Source organism: Cydia amplana, chromosome 20, assembly GCF_948474715.1.
Source record: "Cydia amplana chromosome 20, ilCydAmpl1.1, whole genome shotgun sequence".
NCBI lineage: Eukaryota > Metazoa > Arthropoda > Insecta > Lepidoptera > Tortricidae > Cydia > Cydia amplana.
Genome location: NC_086088.1, coordinates 11,549,335 through 11,570,562, shown reverse-complemented (window position 1 = coordinate 11,570,562; position 21,228 = coordinate 11,549,335). Strand labels below are relative to the sequence as shown.

Here is a 21,228-nt window from a genome sequence, read left to right as displayed (position 1 = left end):
CTAGTTTACACTTACTAGTCACGCCTGTTCCCCGACCCCTACTAAGCTCGGTCTATGAACTCGCCTCTTCCTCAGCGTGCCCAGTATAGCGAGCATCTCCTTCACCGCTTCTAGTTTACTAGTTTACACTTACTAGTCACGCCTGTTCCCCGACCCCTACTAAGCTCGGCCTATGAACTCGCCTCTTCCTCAGCGTGCCCAGTATAGCGAGCATCTCCTTCACCGCTTCTAGTTTACTAGTTTACACTTACTAGTCACGTCTGTTCCCCGACCCCTACTAAGCTCGGCCTATGAACTCGTCTCTTCCTCAGCGTGCCCAGTATAGCGAGCATCTCCTTCACCGCTTCTAGTTTACTAGTTTACACTTACTAGTCACGCCTGTTCCCCGACCCCTACTAAGCTCGGCCTGTGAACTCGCCTCTTCCTCAGCGTGCGCAGTATAGCGAGCATCTCCTTCACCGCTTCTAGTTTACTAGTTTACACTTACTAGTCACGCCTGTTCCCCGACCCCTACTAAGCTCGGCCTGTGAACTCGCCTCTTCCTCAGCGTGCCCAGTATAGCGAGCATCTCCTTCACCGCTTCTAGTTTACTAGTTTACACTTACTAGTCACGCCTGTTCCCCGACCCCTACTAAGCTCGGCCTGTGAACTCGCCTCTTCCTCAGCGTGCCCAGTATAGCGAGCATCTCCTTCACCGCTTCTAGTTTACTAGTTTACACTTACTAGTCACGCCTGTTCCCCGACCCCTACTAAGCTCGGCCTGTGAACTCGCCTCTTCCTCAGCGTGCCCAGTATAGCGAGCATGTCTTTCACCGCTTCTAGTTTACTAGTTTACACTTACTAGTCACGCCTGTTCCCCGACCCCTACTAAGCTCGGCCTGTGAACTCGCCTCTTCCTCAGCGTGCCCAGTATAGCGAGCATCTCCTTCACCGCTTCTAGTTTACTAGTTTACACTTACTTGTCACGCCTGTTCCCCGACCCCTACTAAGCTCGGCCTGTGAACTCGCCTCTTCCTCAGCGTGCCCAGTATAGCGAGCATGTCTTTCACCGCTTCTAGTTTACTAGTTTACACTTACTAGTCACGCCTGTTCCCCGACCCCTACTAAGCTCGGCCTGTGAACTCGCCTCTTCCTCAGCGTGCCCAGTATAGCGAGCATCTCCTTCAACGCTTCTAGTTTACTAGTTTACACTTACTAGTCACGCCTGTTCCCCGACCCCTACTAAGCTCGGTCTATGAACTCGCCTCTTCCTCAGCGTGCCCAGTATAGCGAGCATCTCCTTCACCGCTTCTAGTTTACTAGTTTACACTTACTAGTCACGCCTGTTCCCCGACCCCTACTAAGCTCGGTCTATGAACCCGCCTCTTCCTCAGCGTGCCCAGTATAGCGAGCATCTCCTTCACCGCTTCTAGTTTACTAGTTTAGGTACACTTACTAGTCACGCCTGTTCCCCGACCCCTACTAAGCTCGGCCTATGAACTCGCCTCTTCCTCAGCGTGCCCAGTATAGCGAGCATCTCCTTCACCGCTTCTAGTTTACTAGTTTAGGTACACTTACTAGTCACGCCTGTTCCCCGACCCCTACTAAGCTCGGCCTGTGAACTCGCCTCTTCCTCAGCGTGCCCAGTATAGCGAGCATCTCCTTCACCGCTTCTAGTTTACTAGTTTACACTTACTAGTCACGCCTGTTCCCCGACCCCTACTAAGCTCGGCCTGTGAACTCGCCTCTTCCTCAGCGTGCCCAGTATAGCGAGCATCTCCTTCACCGCTTCTAGTTTACTAGTTTACACTTACTAGTCACGCCTGTTCCCCGACCCCTACTAAGCTCGGCCTGTGAACTCGCCTCTTCCTCAGCGTGCCCAGTATAGCGAGCATCTCTTTGACGGCCTCGGGTTGCTCTTCCTTAGGTTTCTTCTCGAGGAAGGTTTGGTCGCGACGCCGCAGGGTGAAGTTGCCGCCTTTTATCTGGTCCACTATTGAGTCTATCGCTGGGTCACCTGGAAATTGAATTTATAAATAGGGGTCCCGTTGTTTCCCATAAAGTACTCTACTTGTTTACGTTTAAGTTAACGCATAGCAACATGCCGGTGCCGGCATGCTAGAAAGAAATGGAAGTTACCGTCAGCTGATATTGTTTGTTCGTCTCATAAATGTATACGATTCTAATCTTATTTTCTCAGACTTTGGTAATGACTGTTAACATAAATTCTATGCAATATTATTATATTTGCGGGTGACGAATCTTACTTCACCGTGATACAGTTTTAACTAGTACGGGGAGTAAAGGACTCATTCATCTCATAATATAATGTATAACCTTGCTACTAAATTAGTCTTTACGTAGGTACCTAAATCAGATTGATGTATGTACCTCCCTACCTTAAATGTAACTTTTACTTGTTGTTATTTTAGTTGTGTTATTGAAATAAAGAAATTTTATTATTATTCTCTTTATTTACTTGAACTCTCTAGGCTAGGTGATTTATAATATGAATATATTATTATTATTATAAAGTTTTAAGTCATAATGTATTGTTTGTCATATCATCATTAGTCATAAAACTGAAACCGTTAACATTTCAGGATTTTCATTAGGCTATCCTATAGATAGGTTAGGTTAGGTTAGGTTTGTTTTATGGCAATCCTGAAAAGTGACGCGTTTCTGAACCAAATGAATTATGACTAACGAAAATTCGGGCAAACAATACATTATGGCTTAAAACTATTTGGGAAACAATAGAGACCCTTATAAATATAGTAGTGTCCGGTGAATTTTACGACTTCTTTTGGTTGGATGGAGGATACAAAATTTATTCTAGCTGTAACTTTGTAAATAAGAAGAATAATTATGAAAGGTACTAATTAGGTACTAAATCTTTGTCAAAAGATGGATTCGATATAACGCCTACAAATAGGGGGACTGGACTTGGTCCTGTCAACATAACGTCAAAATGGCTGGCCACTTTATTTTGAATATTTCTCGATTTTTATTGAGGTACTAAATATTTGATGTCAGGTACCAAATAGTATTAAATAGGTACTAAATCTTGGAGTAACACTCGTTATAAATAGCCATCATGGTCCTATCATCCTGACGCTCGATGAAAACAACGTAAAGCCATAGAGAAAAAAATACATAGAGTGCTCCTCCACTCCATACATCAGATTTAGTACCAGAAAGACTATTAGCATCGAGTAGCGGAACTATCAGTACTGCTACTTGACAATAGATGTAGCACCGACCGGAAAGTCTTATGCTGTCGAGATAAGACTTTCCGGTCGGTGCTACATCTATTGTCAAGTAGCAGTACTGATAGTTCCGCTACTCGATGCTAGATGTAGACACTGAAATGAATCCCCCGGGATGTCCCTTTCCCCCGGGATGTCCCTTCGGGACATGGATACGATATAGAACTCTCTAAACTCCTATAAATACAAAAAAAAAAAAAAAAAAAAAAAAAAAAAAAAAAAAAAAAAAAAAAAAAAAAACTGAAGTTAATAGTCTGAACTGATGTATGGAGTCTTACTATATTTCTCTATGGTAAAGCTTACCTCCATTCTGCACGCTCTTCTTAAGATTACCCTGCTTACTGGCCAACATATGCGCCATGTCACCTCCCCCGGTTGGTACGAATACTGCTGGTGGTGGCGGCGGTGGCGGTGGTGGGGGTGGTAACGAGGGAGGGGGGGTGTTGGGTGGCGGTGGGGGGGAGAACACTGGCGCTGAAGATGCCGGGACAGCGGGGAGAAAGGGAGGCATTGGTGGTGCTGTAACAAAATGATACATCTTTTACATTTACATACAAATATGCGTGTGTATTTACATACAAATGAGTTAACCAAAGACACGTTTTAAGACTGCTTATGACAAAGTCCCCATATTTCGTCGGGTGACAAGTAAAAGTCACTAATTAACATCATTGAAATTATTGGACAATAAACCGTGTTACAAGTGTAATAAAGTGCATTGTTACTTTAATTTTTTGATAGTACTTAGTGAGTTTTACTTGTCACCCAACGATTTGTAAATTTTGAAATGTATCAGTTTTGTAGAATAAAAATAAAACAGTTTTAATGTTAATTGATTGGGTGCCCATTTGATACATTGCGCATTGTATTTCCTTCTTATAAGGCATCGTAAGGCAAACTTTGGGATTAATTTTTGATCTTTGCAGCATTAGCTGCATATATTAATATGCATAATTTTACTTATATTATTTAATCTGAATGGAAATACTTTCACATTTACATAAAAATCATACGTACAAAAACTGAACACTTACCAAATACCTCTTTTCTCTTTTCTTCCCTTTTCGGTCCACCTTCGAAATAACTAATCCTCGACATAAGACTACCCTTCTTCGGCGGCGAAATTTTCACTTCCCTTCTGTCTTCGACTACTTCTTCCAACATCTTCCCATTCCGTTCTAGTTTATGTTCTACTATCTTATTTTCTTCTGCTAATTTCTGTTCTTCTATCTTTTCTTCTGTTAGTTTCTGTTCTATCTTCCTTTCTTCTGCAAGCTTCTGTTCGACCGTATTCCGTTCTTCTGCTAGTTTCCTTTCTGCTGTTTCTGCTCGTTCTACGGCTTTCCTTGCGTCTTTTTCTGCTAGTTTGATCTTCTCTTCCCATAAGAGTATGTCTGTGTCCTCGTGTTTTTCTGCTAGTTTTAACTGTGGAAGGTATTTGTAAAATTAAACTTGTTTTCTTATGGTTATTAAATTTTATCAAATTTATTACATTTGTAAATACAAATTTAGATATTCAGAGATATGTTTATAGAATGTTTTTGTGTGGTGTGCCTGTTAGCATAGGCTAATGAGCGTTTCTTTAATTTTTTGCCATTTATATATAGTGTGACCTTTTTTGCCACTTTTGCGTTATTTCTAGTCATTATCGCGAGCTCTTTTCATCCTTATAGGAGAAAAAAAGTGTCCTTAAATTTCTATACATTTTTCAAACTTTCCTTTTTGTTACCGCCATACAAAGTATATGGGGGAAATGGTAACACAATAGGAAAAACACTCTGGGACGTTTTATTATCCTATTAGGATCGAATGAGCTCGTGACTCTGAGTAGAAATAACACGAAAGTGGCAAAATAAAATAAACGCTGTAATGATAATACTTCAGTATAATATCACATCAACAATATGAATACAGAATGATTTTTTCAAGGTCAATAAATATGACATACTGAGCAAATTATACTACAAGACAAGACCCGAAAACGCGCAAAAAAAAAACAAATTGTAATGTTAAATACCTGCAGGTCCTCGATCTGGTCGCGATGCCGCACCGCCTGCTGTTCCAACGCGTCCCTCAAACTGTCCACCTCCCCCAGCAGCATGTTGAGTCTCTCGTCCAGCTCCAACTCCCCCATGAGCAGGGTGCTCTGGTGCGTGAGCACCTTCACGCGCTTCTTGGCGTCGCATGCTTCCGACTTGTAACTGCAATTAAAATTAAATACATACCTGCAGGTCCTCGATCTGGTCGCGATGCCGCACCGCCTGCTGTTCCAACGCGTCCCTCAAACTGTCCACCTCCCCCAGCAGCATGTTGAGTCTCTCGTCCAGCTCCAACTCCCCCATGAGCAGGGTGCTCTGGTGCGTGAGCACCTTCACGCGCTTCTTGGCGTCGCATGCTTCCGACTTGTAACTGCAATTAAAATTAAATACATACCTGCAGGTCCTCGATCTGGTCGCGATGCCGCACCGCCTGCTGTTCCAACGCGTCCCTCAAACTGTCCACCTCCCCCAGCAGCATGTTGAGTCTCTCGTCCAGCTCCAACTCCCCCATGAGCAGGGTGCTCTGGTGCGTGAGCACCTTCACGCGCTTCTTGGCGTCGCATGCTTCCGACTTGTAACTGCAATTAAAATTAAATACATACCTGCAGGTCCTCGATCTGGTCGCGATGCCGCACCGCCTGCTGTTCCAACGCGTCCCTCAAACTGTCCACCTCCCCCAGCAGCATGTTGAGTCTCTCGTCCAGCTCCAACTCCCCCATGAGCAGGGTGCTCTGGTGCGTGAGCACCTTCACGCGCTTCTTGGCGTCGCATGCTTCCGACTTGTAACTGCAATTAAAATTAAATACATACCTGCAGGTCCTCGATCTGGTCGCGATGCCGCACCGCCTGCTGTTCCAACGCGTCCCTCAAACTGTCCACCTCCCCCAGCAGCATGTTGAGTCTCTCGTCCAGCTCCAACTCCCCCATGAGCAGGGTGCTCTGGTGCGTGAGCACCTTCACGCGCTTCTTGGCGTCGCATGCTTCCGACTTGTAACTGCAATTAAAATTAAATACATACCTGCAGGTCCTCGATCTGGTCGCGATGCCGCACCGCCTGCTGTTCCAACGCGTCCCTCAAACTGTCCACCTCCCCCAGCAGCATGTTGAGTCTCTCGTCCAGCTCCAACTCCCCCATGAGCAGGGTGCTCTGGTGCGTGAGCACCTTCACGCGCTTCTTGGCGTCGCATGCTTCCGACTTGTAACTGCAATTAAAATTAAATACATACCTGCAGGTCCTCGATCTGGTCGCGATGCCGCACCGCCTGCTGTTCCAACGCGTCCCTCAAACTGTCCACCTCCCCCAGCAGCATGTTGAGTCTCTCGTCCAGCTCCAACTCCCCCATGAGCAGGGTGCTCTGGTGCGTGAGCACCTTCACGCGCTTCTTGGCGTCGCATGCTTCCGACTTGTAACTGCAATTAAAATTAAATACATACCTGCAGGTCCTCGATCTGGTCGCGATGCCGCACCGCCTGCTGTTCCAACGCGTCCCTCAAACTGTCCACCTCCCCCAGCAGCATGTTGAGTCTCTCGTCCAGCTCCAACTCCCCCATGAGCAGGGTGCTCTGGTGCGTGAGCACCTTCACGCGCTTCTTGGCGTCGCATGCTTCCGACTTGTAACTGCAATTAAAATTAAATACATACCTGCAGGTCCTCGATCTGGTCGCGATGCCGCACCGCCTGCTGTTCCAACGCGTCCCTCAAACTGTCCACCTCCCCCAGCAGCATGTTGAGTCTCTCGTCCAGCTCCAACTCCCCCATGAGCAGGGTGCTCTGGTGCGTGAGCACCTTCACGCGCTTCTTGGCGTCGCATGCTTCCGACTTGTAACTGCAATTAAAATTAAATACATACCTGCAGGTCCTCGATCTGGTCGCGATGCCGCACCGCCTGCTGTTCCAACGCGTCCCTCAAACTGTCCACCTCCCCCAGCAGCATGTTGAGTCTCTCGTCCAGCTCCAACTCCCCCATGAGCAGGGTGCTCTGGTGCGTGAGCACCTTCACGCGCTTCTTGGCGTCGCATGCTTCCGACTTGTAACTGCAATTAAAATTAAATACATACCTGCAGGTCCTCGATCTGGTCGCGATGCCGCACCGCCTGCTGTTCCAACGCGTCCCTCAAACTGTCCACCTCCCCCAGCAGCATGTTGAGTCTCTCGTCCAGCTCCAACTCCCCCATGAGCAGGGTGCTCTGGTGCGTGAGCACCTTCACGCGCTTCTTGGCGTCGCATGCTTCCGACTTGTAACTGCAATTAAAATTAAATACATACCTGCAGGTCCTCGATCTGGTCGCGATGCCGCACCGCCTGCTGTTCCAACGCGTCCCTCAAACTGTCCACCTCCCCCAGCAGCATGTTGAGTCTCTCGTCCAGCTCCAACTCCCCCATGAGCAGGGTGCTCTGGTGCGTGAGCACCTTCACGCGCTTCTTGGCGTCGCATGCTTCCGACTTGTAACTGCAATTAAAATTAAATACATACCTGCAGGTCCTCGATCTGGTCGCGATGCCGCACCGCCTGCTGTTCCAACGCGTCCCTCAAACTGTCCACCTCCCCCAGCAGCATGTTGAGTCTCTCGTCCAGCTCCAACTCCCCCATGAGCAGGGTGCTCTGGTGCGTGAGCACCTTCACGCGCTTCTTGGCGTCGCGGGCTTCCGACTTGTAACTGAAAAGTTAAACCAGAATTAACTGGTGACTACCTACAAAACTAAAACTACTACTTAAAAAAGGAAAACTAAAAATCTAGGTATATCTAAAGAGGGCCCCTGAGGCATAGTAATAGATAGGGTAATAAGTTAATTTTAAGCACTAACATAGTCTAATTTACAAGCTCCTGCATGTACATGTTCGACTAACATATTATGGATTTTTTGTGGTCCGAAATAAATGATTTTTATTTATAGTACCAAAGATACTGGCAGCATTTCCTCGCTGAATTGCAACGCTTATTCGTTGAGCGAGGAAGCTGCCCCCAGTGACCTCAACCAGCCGTTTGGCCAAATCTGTAAACAAATTTTGAGCTCCCGGACCCCACGGACCGAGGGTCTCGACACCGAAAGGAACATAGTTGTAATTGGCGTCGAGACCCCCGTATAGTTTTAATTTTATTTAGGTTACTTTATTGTTATTTTATACTGGTGACTTGGTCAACTGCAGACCTCGCCAGTACCCGCAATAGGGTATTTGACTGTATTTGAAATCAATTATTTTACACCATGCATGAAATAAAGCACCATATAATTATTATAAAAACATAAATGGCAGTTATTTTTAAGCACTTATGTGAGAGTAGGTGAGTTGACCGTGACGTCACTGCGTAATGCTTCATATAAATTTCATATTAGCATATCGTTTTGACATTTCTAATAAAGAAACTGATTTGACTGGTAAGTAGGAAAATACCTTATTTTGAATAAAATCGACACAGAAATTTCATGAGACCGTATAGACACTTTATTGCTGTGTGTCTATACGGTCTCATGAAATTTCTGAATATATAACATAGGTACTAGATTAGAACCTTGTGGAGCACCGCTATTTAAAATGACATGACGGATACAACACTCACTCAAAGGCCTTTCTAAAATCACATAACTTTTACTCGTGTAATACAAACATCTAATGTTGTTATTCTTAATACATTATACATTATACACATAATACATTATACATTATACACCGAATATGTTAAGTGTTTACGAATATAAATCCATCCTTAATAGTTAAATTTTGCTGTACACCTCGATCCTCGTGGCAATATTTTATTTTATTTTATTGGGATTAAATAAACAGTCTACTCACGTTTCAGCCATCTCTCTGTCCTTGTCAGCATGATCTTTGAGTGCTGTCACTTCTTCCATCAACAGTTTGGAGACTCTGTGGTGCCGCTCGATCTGACTCTTAAGTTCTTCTAGCTCTTTCTCTTGTGCTGCTGTCTTCTCTTTCTCGGCGTCTAGCTCCTGAAAAAAGACATTTTAATGTAAATCAGAGGCCGATTGCATAACAACTTGTAACTATAGCTGGTCAACCAGATCTTGACAGTAGAAAAAGGCGGCAAATTTGAAAAATGTAGGCGCGAAGGGACGTTGTCCCATAGAAAATTTGAATTTCGCGCCTTTTTTTACTGACAAGATTTGGTTGACCAGCTATAATAATATTTGCGGAAGTCTCTTTCTAATTCCTTTGATTAGAAAGGGACTCTTTTAGTCGGGCCGCGCTTAGTTCTGCTTGTAGTGAGGCGACTTGCTTGCTGAGATCAGAGACTGCTTTAGACACCACCTCATTGCTGGCCGAGGTGTGCGAGGTGTGTGAGTAATGAAGAGTATTTATACCTGGGCTAGGGCAGCGGTGGACTCATGGGCCTCGAACTCTTGTAGTCGGGCCGCGCTTAGTTCTGCTTGTAGTGAGGCGACTTGCTTGCTGAGGTCAGATACGGTCTGCTTTAGGAACTCCACCTCTTCATTGCTGCTGGAGTCTGAAGCTGGAAGAAAACGGTGTTATTATTATTTTAAATACAAAGTTTCCCAATGCTCGGAAAACTTATTGCTCTTAGGCTCAAAACTTCCCGATTTAGGAATATTCCTGACGCCTATTTCACCACGCATACAATTGACACTAGACACTTTTTTCGTGTTGATAGGTAAGGTCAGTGCAAAGTGTCAAAACATATTTACCTACTTGCTGGTCCAGCAATGTATGGCGATATATCATTGTCAGATGACAATGACTATTGTCAGTTCTGAAACAGGGGCCAAAGGGGCCTAGCTAGATGACAATCGTTGATAGAGAACGCCAATCAAAACTAACATAATGTAATTTTTGGAGCATCTGTTAACCCGATACATTTTTTCTTTTCGTTTGTCGATGTACGATCGTCAACTTGACTAGGCCCCCTTATCGTTCAGAAATACGTCCAGTCCAGGTCTTCCCACCATTCTCGCCATCTCTTCCCAACTATTTCTTCAGCATACTAACATTTAGTAAAGGGCTTCCTATAGTTCGTTTTTTTTAGCATTAGAAAGAACTTGAAAGAAGGTAAGCGATCTTGACATGTCTTTTAATTGAAAAACGCTTTTTTAAAATCAGTAACTATTACTTATGAAAGCAGAAGAATATAAATGATCGTATTAGATTCATAATTGTTACATATTTGCCGTAACTTATTTTTAAAATGTGTCAATTAAAAGACACATCAAGATTGTTTACCTTATTTCTAATGCTAAAAAAAATGAACTATAGGCAGGCGTACAGTCGCCATCAGATATATCGGAGCGGCCAAGGTGCTCATAAATATCTGAGCACGCCTCTATTGTCAACGCGTTAGAGTGCGTGTTCAGATATTGTGAACACCTTGGCCGCTTCGATATATGTGATGGCGACTGTACAAGGGATTCTGATATGGATTTTATCACAAAGTTACGTGATACAATAGCGTGGGATTTTTTTCAGCTTACCGGTTGAATTGGAGTCTGTAAAGTCTATTTCGGCGTGCGCAGGCAGAGCGTGCAAGATGGCCTGGCTCCGCCGTTTCAGTTGCTTGTTTTGCTTGTACCACTCGCCAGCTTGTTGCATTACCCTGGTGAAGATACTTGTTAATCATATGTAAGGTTAGGGTTGACATATGAAAATAACAAAAACCGGCCAGGTGCCAGTGGGACTCGCCGACCGAGGGTTCCGTATAAATTTAACTATTTTTTATTTATTTTTTACAAATTGATGAAAAATGAAAAAAGCGTTTATTGTGGTTACAATAAACGTGTACTAACAAATTATGGTTGGAACCTCCAAGTAAGTAAAATTATACTTGTGGCAGAAGATCCCACTCTTCCTACCAAAGTTACATAAAAACTGGTGACATAATAGGGACAGATAGACGCACAGTCGAACATGACGCCACAGAACCTTACGGGGCCCACTGATTACCAATCCGCCGGACGTTATCGGCCTGTCAGTTATTCGGAACTGTCAACTTTTTGTTTTAACTGACAGGCCGATATCGTCAGGCGGACTGTTAATCAGTGGGTCCCTTTAATAATAATAAACCTACAGTCTCGATATGTGCGTTGAATGTCTAAAAACCTTAGCACTACTTACATTTTGAACAGCTAAATATGGCAATCCGTTAAAAAAAACATCACAAAGCTCACTGACACAAAACTACGATTCCCGCCAAAAATTAAACGCACGCCATTTTCTTTTCCATGTTTTTTAATTCACACAAAGCACAGGTGTTGTAAGCACAGCCAGACCAGAAACTGCAAATGTCCTACGAAAGTGAAAATCGCTTTGAAATTATAATTTTCGGCATAATCTTTAATCTTGTGTCATAAGCTTACAAGGCTTTCTAGATTGCGATGATCATATGCAATAGGAACGAGATTTGCATTTTATTCGCGTTTGAAAGTAAATTAAATTAATTCGCGAACTTTAATGGTTTTGTGGTATGAGTTTGTAGGTTGTAGCTAATATTGGCACATAGCTAATTTACGAGGGGCGTTCAATAAAAAGTGAGAATGAGTATGTTATATACAACTTTTATTAAATATTATTTTATTTTTCGACATAGTCACCTTTTAGCATAATACACTTAGTATATCTTTTTTCTAAACTTAAAATTCCATTTCTAAAAAAGGTTTCATCTTGAGTACTTAAAAAATCCTGTACTGGAGCGACTACCGCGTCGTCGTCTTCAAATTTCTTGCCTCTCAGGTATTCCTTCAATCTCGGAAATAGGTAGAAATCACTAGGGGCGAGGTCTGGTGAATACGGAGGATGCTTAAGGATATCGAACCCAGCATCACGTATTGCAGCCATTGCAACGGCGGACTTGTGTGCCGGTGCATTGTCCTGATGGAACAACACAATTTTCGAGAGTTTACCTCGCCGTTTTTCACGGATCTCATTGCGCAATGTTGCTATTTGTTTGGCATATAAAGTGCCCGTAATAGTGGCTCCATGCTCGAGATACTCAATCATTACGACCCCTTTACCATCCCAAAAAACAGAGCCCATGACCTTACCGGCAGATGGGCCCACCTTGAATTTCTTCGGAGTTGGAGATGATGGCCTTTTCCATGTCATAGACTGCGGTTTCGTTTCAGGGTCGTAATGATGGAGCAATGTTTCGTCCATTGTTATAAATCGCGCCAAAAAAAGTTCCCTGTCTTGCTGTATCAGGTCCAAACCTTCTTGACAAATCTCGACTCTAGTTTGTTTTTGCGTGTCAGTAAGCATTCTGGGTACCCAACGCGCTGATACCTTTTTCATACCCAAGCGTTCATGTAAAATATTATGCACGCTCCCCGTTGAAATCTTTACATTTTCAGCAATAAAAGGAACCGTGACACGACGATCCGCCAAAACTAAGTTTTCGACTTTTTTCACAATTTCTTCAGTTACTGCTGTAGTAGGGCGTCCGGAGCGGGGGTCATCCATGGTCGATGTTCTTCCACGTCTAAATTCGGCGCACCAACGTGCGACTGTCGAATACGGAGGAGCATTAGACCTTAAAGTGTCCCGTAAATCTAAATCGACTTGGTTCGTAGAAAAATTTTTCAAACACAAGTATTTGATAACGGCGCGCAGTTCAATTTTCTCCATTTTCGCTAACGTACTCAATAGCATCGCAAAGAAATCGCCGTATTTTTTTTTAAACAAAAAACAGTTAGTTTTTTTTTTCATGGCAATCAGCTAGGTAGATTAGCTTTACCGGCCAGTATTTACTTTCCTAATATTTAAAGAGTTTACATCTCATTCTCATTATATATTGAACGCCCCTCGTATAGTTTGTCAAAGGACTGTCTCATTTCAAACATACACAGAGATAATCATACTATCTTTGTCTTACACTATAATATTACTAGCACCCAAAAAAAAAGGGTGGGTACTTATAGTTTGTTTTGTTTCTATTTACCGACAAATTTGGTTTGACCAACTATAAATGCCATACCTACCGGTATATAATACTTCAATGATTGAGATAAAGTAAGTTTCATTCGCTATATTATTGATGGAATTATGTTAAGACTAATTTGCAATGGAGCGGCAAAATCATTAACTCTTTTCATGGCACTTCATCAATCATAAAAGAACAGAACAAAGTGAGGAGGTGTCATTATAAACGTCATATTTTCATAGAAACTTGACATTAATGGTGACATGCCAACACTTTGTCAATTTCATTGCAAACCCTATGGTGAGTTAAAGAGCTTGATCCGACTCTACTTATTTACTGTTCTAATTCCTGTGATGACTCGTCATTAATCAGTCAAAAAGATGTGCAATTAAATTAGATCATTTATCAGAGGAAAGTAGGCGGATGTATAATAAATACATTAAACCAGTTTTGGTTAGAGAGTTAGAAATTTTGCGAGCGTATTTCACGGACATTATGATCTAAGACTGGTATATTCCAGCTGGCCAATTTCTTTGTCCGTTGTGTGTTTTGTCTCACATTTTGATTGAAAGAGAGAGTGAGACGCCATAACATTGGACAGATGGAATACCACCCTAAGTAGTCGTCTTTCATCACTATGAAAACTGAAACTGAAACTAAAAGTATAAGTACATATTGTCTTTGAGCTTTGATACGTTTGTTTGTTAAAATGGCCAACAATTATGCCACAATTACCACATTAAAAATCTTTGTCGGCGTATTTTTGATCGATTGGATCGATGCTATATAAACAAAAGAAATATCCAACTGTACAGTCGCCATCAGATATATCGGAGCGGCTAAGGCTCTCACAAATATCTAAACACGTCTCTATTCTCAAGGCGTTAGAGTGCGTGTTCAGACATTGTGAACACCTTGGCCGCTCCGATATATCTGATGACGATACTGTACCTAAATGAAATGAATTATGAGCAAAATGATAAGGATAATAATATGTCATAATTTCCCCAGTGATCGTGATAAGATAAGATAATGCATCCGTATTGTGCTGTCAATTAGTGTCATAAAGGAATTACCTTATCTGTATCGAGAGATAAACGTTAGACCGACAAGAAATCTTTTATGTACCTACTTCTATTACACGCTCTTTTCTCTGTATTGCAATTTCGAACAACGATATCCAACATAATCCTGGTCCATCCAGTCCTATTCCGACACGTCTCTCAGCGCCGAGCAGTCTCTGTAGACTATGGACGCCTGCAACTCTGCCCTCCTAAAAGGCCGTATTTTCATATAGTGTTCTTTGAAAATACGGCCTTTTACCTTAGAAGGGCAGAACTACCAGAGGCGCCGGCAGCTGCCGACCATACCACTCGCACCCTGGATCTTTGGCAACCTTACTAACCGGCAGGAACACAACACTATAACGATAGGGTCTTGATGCTTCTTTAAATACTACGTCGGTGGCAAAGAAGCATACGGCCCGCCTGATAGTAAGCAGTCTCGTAGCCTATGGACGCCTGCAACTACAGCGTTTCATGCGCGTTGCCGACCCTAACACTCCGCACCCTTACTCACCAGCAGGAACACAACACACACAGGGCGGACACGCCATACATCAAAATTAATTTTCGTTTATATGTGTGCACAGCACGTCTGTACACGCGTCATTGTGTATTTGTGGGTAAGTCGCTTTACTTAGAGTACGCTAGAAGTCCGTCAGATTCATGTCGCGGGGCGAGGTAATGCAAGTCGGGGCGGGGCGGTGCCTGGCTGTTCTGTATGATAATACTATTACTTATTCTGTGACTATGATTAGGGTCTAGTCTAGTGTTATTATATGCTGTACTAGCGACCAGCCCCGGCTTCGCACGGCTTAACAAATTATACATAAACCTTCCTCTTGAATCACCCTTATGTGTATAATTGCATGAATTCTATAGTAATTTAAATTGTATTTTTTTTCCTTATTTTCTTGTAATGTATGTTAATTATAAGATGTAATTATTTTTGAAAAGATGTGTCCCACCGAGTTTGTTGCCGGTCCCATATTGGGATACCCTCCTCCAATTGAGGGGGGATTTAAATCTTCTCGGGGCAGAGGTGTAGGGTTGGAGCCGGTCTACCTAGCTTTATTTGACGTTCATAAGCGCATTGTAAATAATTACCATAAGCCTACTTGAATAAACTATCTTTTATCTTATCTTATCTTATCTTTACTCTATCTATTTAAAAAAACCGCATCAAAATCCGTTGCGTAGTTTTAAAGATCTAAGCATACATACAGACAGGGAAGCGACTTTGTTTTATACTATGTAGTGATGGAGACTCACTTCTGCATCACCTGCTCGTCTACTTCCCTCTGGTTCCGCAGCTGCTGGTACTCCTGGAACAGCTTCTCGGACACGTCCCGCAGCGCCGAGAGCTCCCGCTCCCGCTCCGCGAGTGAACCCGCGAGGCGGGCGCGCTCGTCCGACAACAGGTTGAAGCGGCGCTGAAGGTCATCATGCTCGCGTTTGGCTGTGAAAGGACATTTTGCACGATAAAACAATAGGGATGATGACACATGTTGAATTTTATAACGAAATCTAGTAAAATAGATAGCAAACGAGCAATTTATCACAATAATGTGGATATAAAAATAAAATATTGAAAAATTACAAAATTACAGGACCTGAAAGTTTCAAAATTTATGTTTTTTTTTTAACTTCCAAAAACGATAAAAGTAAGGGTACCATTATATTCCTTACATTTCATCAAAAAAAAAATTGTATAGCAACTATATACATAAACGCAATATTTCACCGACAAAAACGCAATTTTCTTGTTTTGTCCATACGGGCGATGCGGTCCAGATGGGCGATGACGTCACGGCCTCTGTCCGTTTTGTATAGGGCGTTTCGCGAGTGAAGTGCGACTGTCGGACTTTGACTACAATTTCTGACTTTTGTGTAACTTTAATGCAATGGGTCCCATATAGACATTTGATCCTAAAAACAAACCCGATCGATTGATACCATAAAAAAAAATTAGTCATGTAGCCTATTGTAGAAATGGCGGACTTAATGCCTTAAGGCGTTCTCTACCAGTCAACTATTGGATCAAACAGAAAACTTGTACTTAGTGCAGGATTGTAGACGACGAGAAGAAATATGAAACACAATCTAAACAATATTCTAATTACACATGTAAAAATAATAGCAATAGCAGGCGTGTCTCACTCCGCGATTTCGTCGCTTTGCTACAGCTACAGGTAGCTAAAAGTACATCCGTTCGGCCCCAATTTTGGGGAAAGCCATAAGCCGCGCGTGGCGCTGTCGCCACCTAGCGGCCATATCTGTGCTGATTGATCGTAACAGACGCGTTTTGTTAGAGAGTGAGTCTTGAGAGTCTTCTGTACTTAGTACTATTATTTATTCTGTGGCAATAGGTATATACAAACATGCATATATAAATATTTTATATTATGTAGGTACCCAAGTATAGGTATATGTAAGTAACATTTTGTTAGTTATAATTTAAAAAGGCAACATTAACTTTGGACCTAGAATTAATTAAGGTTCGGATTTTCTTCTTGTTAAACGTTTTTTTACAAAACGGCATTCAAAATTTAAACTACATTCACGTAAAAAAACAATCAATATCATACACTGCTACACTCTAGAGTCTGGACTTGTCTCGCTATATAACTAGGGTTGCCAGATGGTCGGGATTCGGCGGGATTCTCCCGATTTTTAGCATGTTGTCCCGATTCCCGACAAAGTGAAAATTGTCCCGAAAAACAGCTTCACATTATAAAACAATAATTTCAAGTTTCGAACTGTCGTCGAGCGAGCAAGCGATCCGCGTGGCGTGATTGGGCAGAGCAGCTGACGTAGTGCCAATAATGTAAAATATTGTAGTTTTTAATACAATTAATTTAATTTGAATGTTTTTTTTCCCGACTTAAGGCCCAAAATCCCGAAAAAAATATATTTGTTCCCGATAATAGCGCCTTTCGATCTGGCAACCCTATATATAACAAGGAGCATTGGTAAGAGTTGCAGGCCGCGTAGCCAACATGCCAATCGCTTACGCTCCGTTGCGATCGAAACTGTCAAATGTCACTGTCGCACTAATATGGAAGAGTGATAGAGAGACACAAAGCGTTTCGTTGTTGAAGCAATAGCGATTGTCACCTTGGCTAGGCCGGTAGTTGCGTAAGTGTTTCTTAAGTATGAAGTTCCTCTAGTTTTATATTTACATAGGTATTATGCATTTTCAAAATTACGCCGCTTTTGAAATGATCTACCCCCTACCCAATGGGGCTAAAACCAGTACAAAGATTTGACCTACCTTTAGTATATTTCGTTGTAAATAAACGAAACGCCATTGATTTGTTCATGTGAACGAATTATACAATTTTTTTTTTAATATAACATTTACTATACCTACTTAAAGTGTCATTCTATGGAACTTGCTAACTAGGTATGTAAACAAATCGCTATATTGAAACTGTCAAAGTTAAAAGTGACTTTTGTGTACATAGTTAGTAAGTTCCAAAGAATGACACTGCACAAAACAACACCACAAACTAACACTAACCAATGGTCAATAACAATTTTATTGAACTTAAAAACATTTAAAACAAACAATTTTTTAAATATTGTATCCTTATATTGATAACATTTAACATACATAAAATATAATCGTCGATTATCCTTCCTCTACAGAATAGTGCATATAATATGTACCTACTAAAACCGATTGATATGGTATTTATTTATTATATCAACTTTTACAAGCTATTATTTATATTTTTTTATGTTTTTATAGTTTTTTTAGCAACAAAACCACATATTACAGATTTTACAGTTTTTAGCAACAAAACCAAATACCATAGGGTAATTCGCCAGTAACTGGCCACCTGTTAGTAACTAGCCACCCTAAACTAATCTATTCACCTATAAACAGAATATCATTTTAGTATAAGGTGGCCTAGTTACTGAAGACTGGCCAGTTATTGAAACCTTATACTAAAATGAATTCCGTTTATAGGCGAATTAAATTCATTTAGTTTAGGGTGGCCAGTCATTGGCCAGTGGCCAGTTACCGGCGTATTGCCTTAGGTAGGTATAAATTTCAAGTACTTAATTTTAAAATGTGATTATAAGTTTGATTGGAGTGGCAGTCAGAAGGACTTAAGGAACTGAAGAAGAATGTAAATTTCCTTGGACTCTATTAAGTGCCACTTGCACCATCCCACTAACCCAGGGTTAACCGGTTAAACCATTAACCTAGTGTCAAACCATACTAGTAATCATGGTAACTCCAGATTTAACCGGTTAACCCCGGGTTAGTGATTGCAAGTGGCCCTAATAATAATTATCCTAATAGTAAATTGAATCATATAGAAACAAGCATGATACAAGTGATGATATATGATTACATGTTGATTGACACCTGCTTGCCTTCAATATTCAAGGATTTGTCACCAAGATAGGAATTCATAACAGTAAGTTGCTATTTAAAGTTACACTTTATAGTTGGTACCTATGTACCTACTTTACATTCTGTTAGTGACACATTTAAGGTTAAAACTTATATTAATAACAAAAATATGTGCTAATCTTAAGGAAGACTGGTAAAATATCACCTAAGCTTTTAGTCATAATTAACACAAATGTCCAGTCACTTTCAACACGTAATTTTAAGTAGGTAGGTACTTATGAAGTAAAATAGTCGACAACTTAGGTACCTTGGACTTTAAAAAGTAGGCCAAAAGGAAGTTAAAAAGAAATTAAAACGGTTTAAAATCGGTAAGGAACAGAAACAAGCTCGATAAGGAACAAGTAATTGCTTTTAAAGTTTTAAACGACCATACAAAGGTAAACGTGATAAAAATATCATTACCTTCGTCTTGGAGGTTAAACTATATGGAAGACGAAATCAACACATCTCACGTATTGTATACACTTTCAATGTCGTTTTATGCTAAATTTGTTTGATTACGTGAATAAATTTGCATTACAAGCTCTCTTTTGTATTATAAATGCAATTAAATCGCAAAAGTAACTAAATAAGCCAAGTTGTTTTCTCTTTGTTGTCAAACAAAAACTTTGTTTTGACATTTCAATTTTAATGACCTTAAAGCCATTTTCAATAAAAAAAAAAACAAATAGAGTTGCGCTATTTACAAAACCTAAGTCGATATATCGATATTTATAATAAGATCTTGTTTTTATTTCAACATTTTATAAGTTGTGTTTTGGTTATGCTTGAAAGGTTCGCCTTTGTTATGTAGTGCGCAGTTTCTTGAACACAGGTATAAGTCAGATCAATAAATATTAAGACAATCTATAACTATTCAATACAAATGTCTACAGTTAGAAACTAATTCATTAAAGCATGACTCTTTCAAAGAATGAGCGCTATAAAACTTTAAGAATACGTAATGCATATGCAACAGGTTATCATCTGATTCACTGTCATAATCCGACAAATACGCGAATAGGATTTCCACTCATGTTTTCTTTTTGCAAACCTGTCAAGTCCGAGCATGCGCAGTAACCATTTAAGTAAAAAAGCTAAACAAAACGTACCTTTTTCGGATTTAAGTAGGCTGGATTTGTGTTTTCTTTCGGATTCTTCATATCGGTTTTTCCACTTTTCAACAAAAGTTGCAGCAACAATATTCGCTTCCTTGGTGTGGTGCGCATCGGGCGGCGTCATCCTGGCCGCTGTCGCGCGCGGTATCCTCGTGGCCGCGCCGCCTCCCGGACAGAGCGAGACAGCGCTCCGCACCGCACACGGGCTGTTGCTCGCGATCGCAAATACATTATCACCGTTCCTTTTAATCATTTTTGCATTCGATTTTTACCGCGAACGAACGCTCGCCTAGCATCACGTATGCATTCACGTGCCCCGATCAACAGGCTGGCGGAACACTAAATTAATTGACGAAACTCTTTGTTACCGTTGAGGAAAATACCGCGGTCTCACGTTGATTGTACAGTCGGTCTGTACCTAATGAGAGAAATTGTAAAAGCGTAGAACGTCGTTGAGTGTCAGAGTGCAACTAAAGTTAACTTGTGCTTGTGATATGATAATGAAACATCGGCTTTGTGAGTCACAGCAGCGGGGTTTATGTTCATTGTTTACATTAGACGCTTGCCTCATATGTGGTACTCGAGCCTTCGTAGTCTCGTCATAGAATTTAGTAGAAATTAATCATTGTAATCATGCATGAGCACGATAGGTGCTGATTATGTTATCTAGTACTCTATCATTTAGTTATTATGCAATTGACATATTTGTAATTTTTTACCGAATTTAATCATCAATCATCAATTCGTCGAAAACTAGTTTTGTTTACCTATGAAGTTACAGTTTCCTCTTGGTGTTTTTTGTTCGATATAGTGAATGTGTGTTTGTAAATGTTTTATTCTTCCTAGGTAGTTGATTGTAATTTGATAGTGTAATAAATAGGTATTAGGAATATTTTCATAAAATAGGTTTTTTATTATATTGTGGTATGCCTATTGATCCAAGTTGGTAGCAGATAAATTTATTTATTTATAGTAAATGTCTAATAAAAAAACTAAATGCTTATCTTTATTTTTAATTAATTTAAAGTACCTATCTAATTTAAACCCAAACAAAAAAATTAATAAAAGGTGAAACAAGTACCCCAATAGTATGTTTAGTTTTATAAATACTAACACAAAATTACTACTTATATGTATTATAAAAAGGCAATTCCTTATATCAATAGTAACAATAGAATTAGATTTCAAGATAGTAAACCAAAAGTACCTCAGGCACAGTAGTATAGCTACTAGCTACTAGCTGCTGTAAGTACAATTTATACTATAGTACAGCACAAAGAATGTCCACAAACAATATAAAACAGCGAACACCAAAAAACAAAACACTGCTGTTAAAGTCCGCACCGAAAACGCACTGAAAGCATTTGGTCCAAGTATGGCTGACGGGAATTCTAAATTTAAACTATTTCCAATGAACGACACCCAACGACTGGCCTATAACGACAAGACGAACCGTGTGGGACGACG

General features: G+C 41.2%; 1 protein-coding gene across 1 annotated transcript; it reads right to left on the bottom strand.

The window, feature by feature from the left end:
• Positions 1-1,796: 1,796 nt before the first annotated feature.
• LOC134657758 (shootin-1) lies at positions 1,797-20,422 on the bottom strand. Its single transcript, XM_063513322.1, has 9 exons — positions 19,756-20,422; positions 15,508-15,694; positions 10,734-10,855; positions 9,612-9,760; positions 9,082-9,239; positions 7,762-7,945; positions 4,283-4,673; positions 3,552-3,767; positions 1,797-1,996 (listed from the first exon to the last, which is right to left on the bottom strand). Exons 1-9 carry the CDS (start codon positions 20,012-20,014, stop codon positions 1,797-1,799), a joined length of 1,866 nt encoding a protein of 621 aa, XP_063369392.1. The 5' UTR covers positions 20,015-20,422.
• Positions 20,423-21,228: the final 806 nt, after the last annotated feature.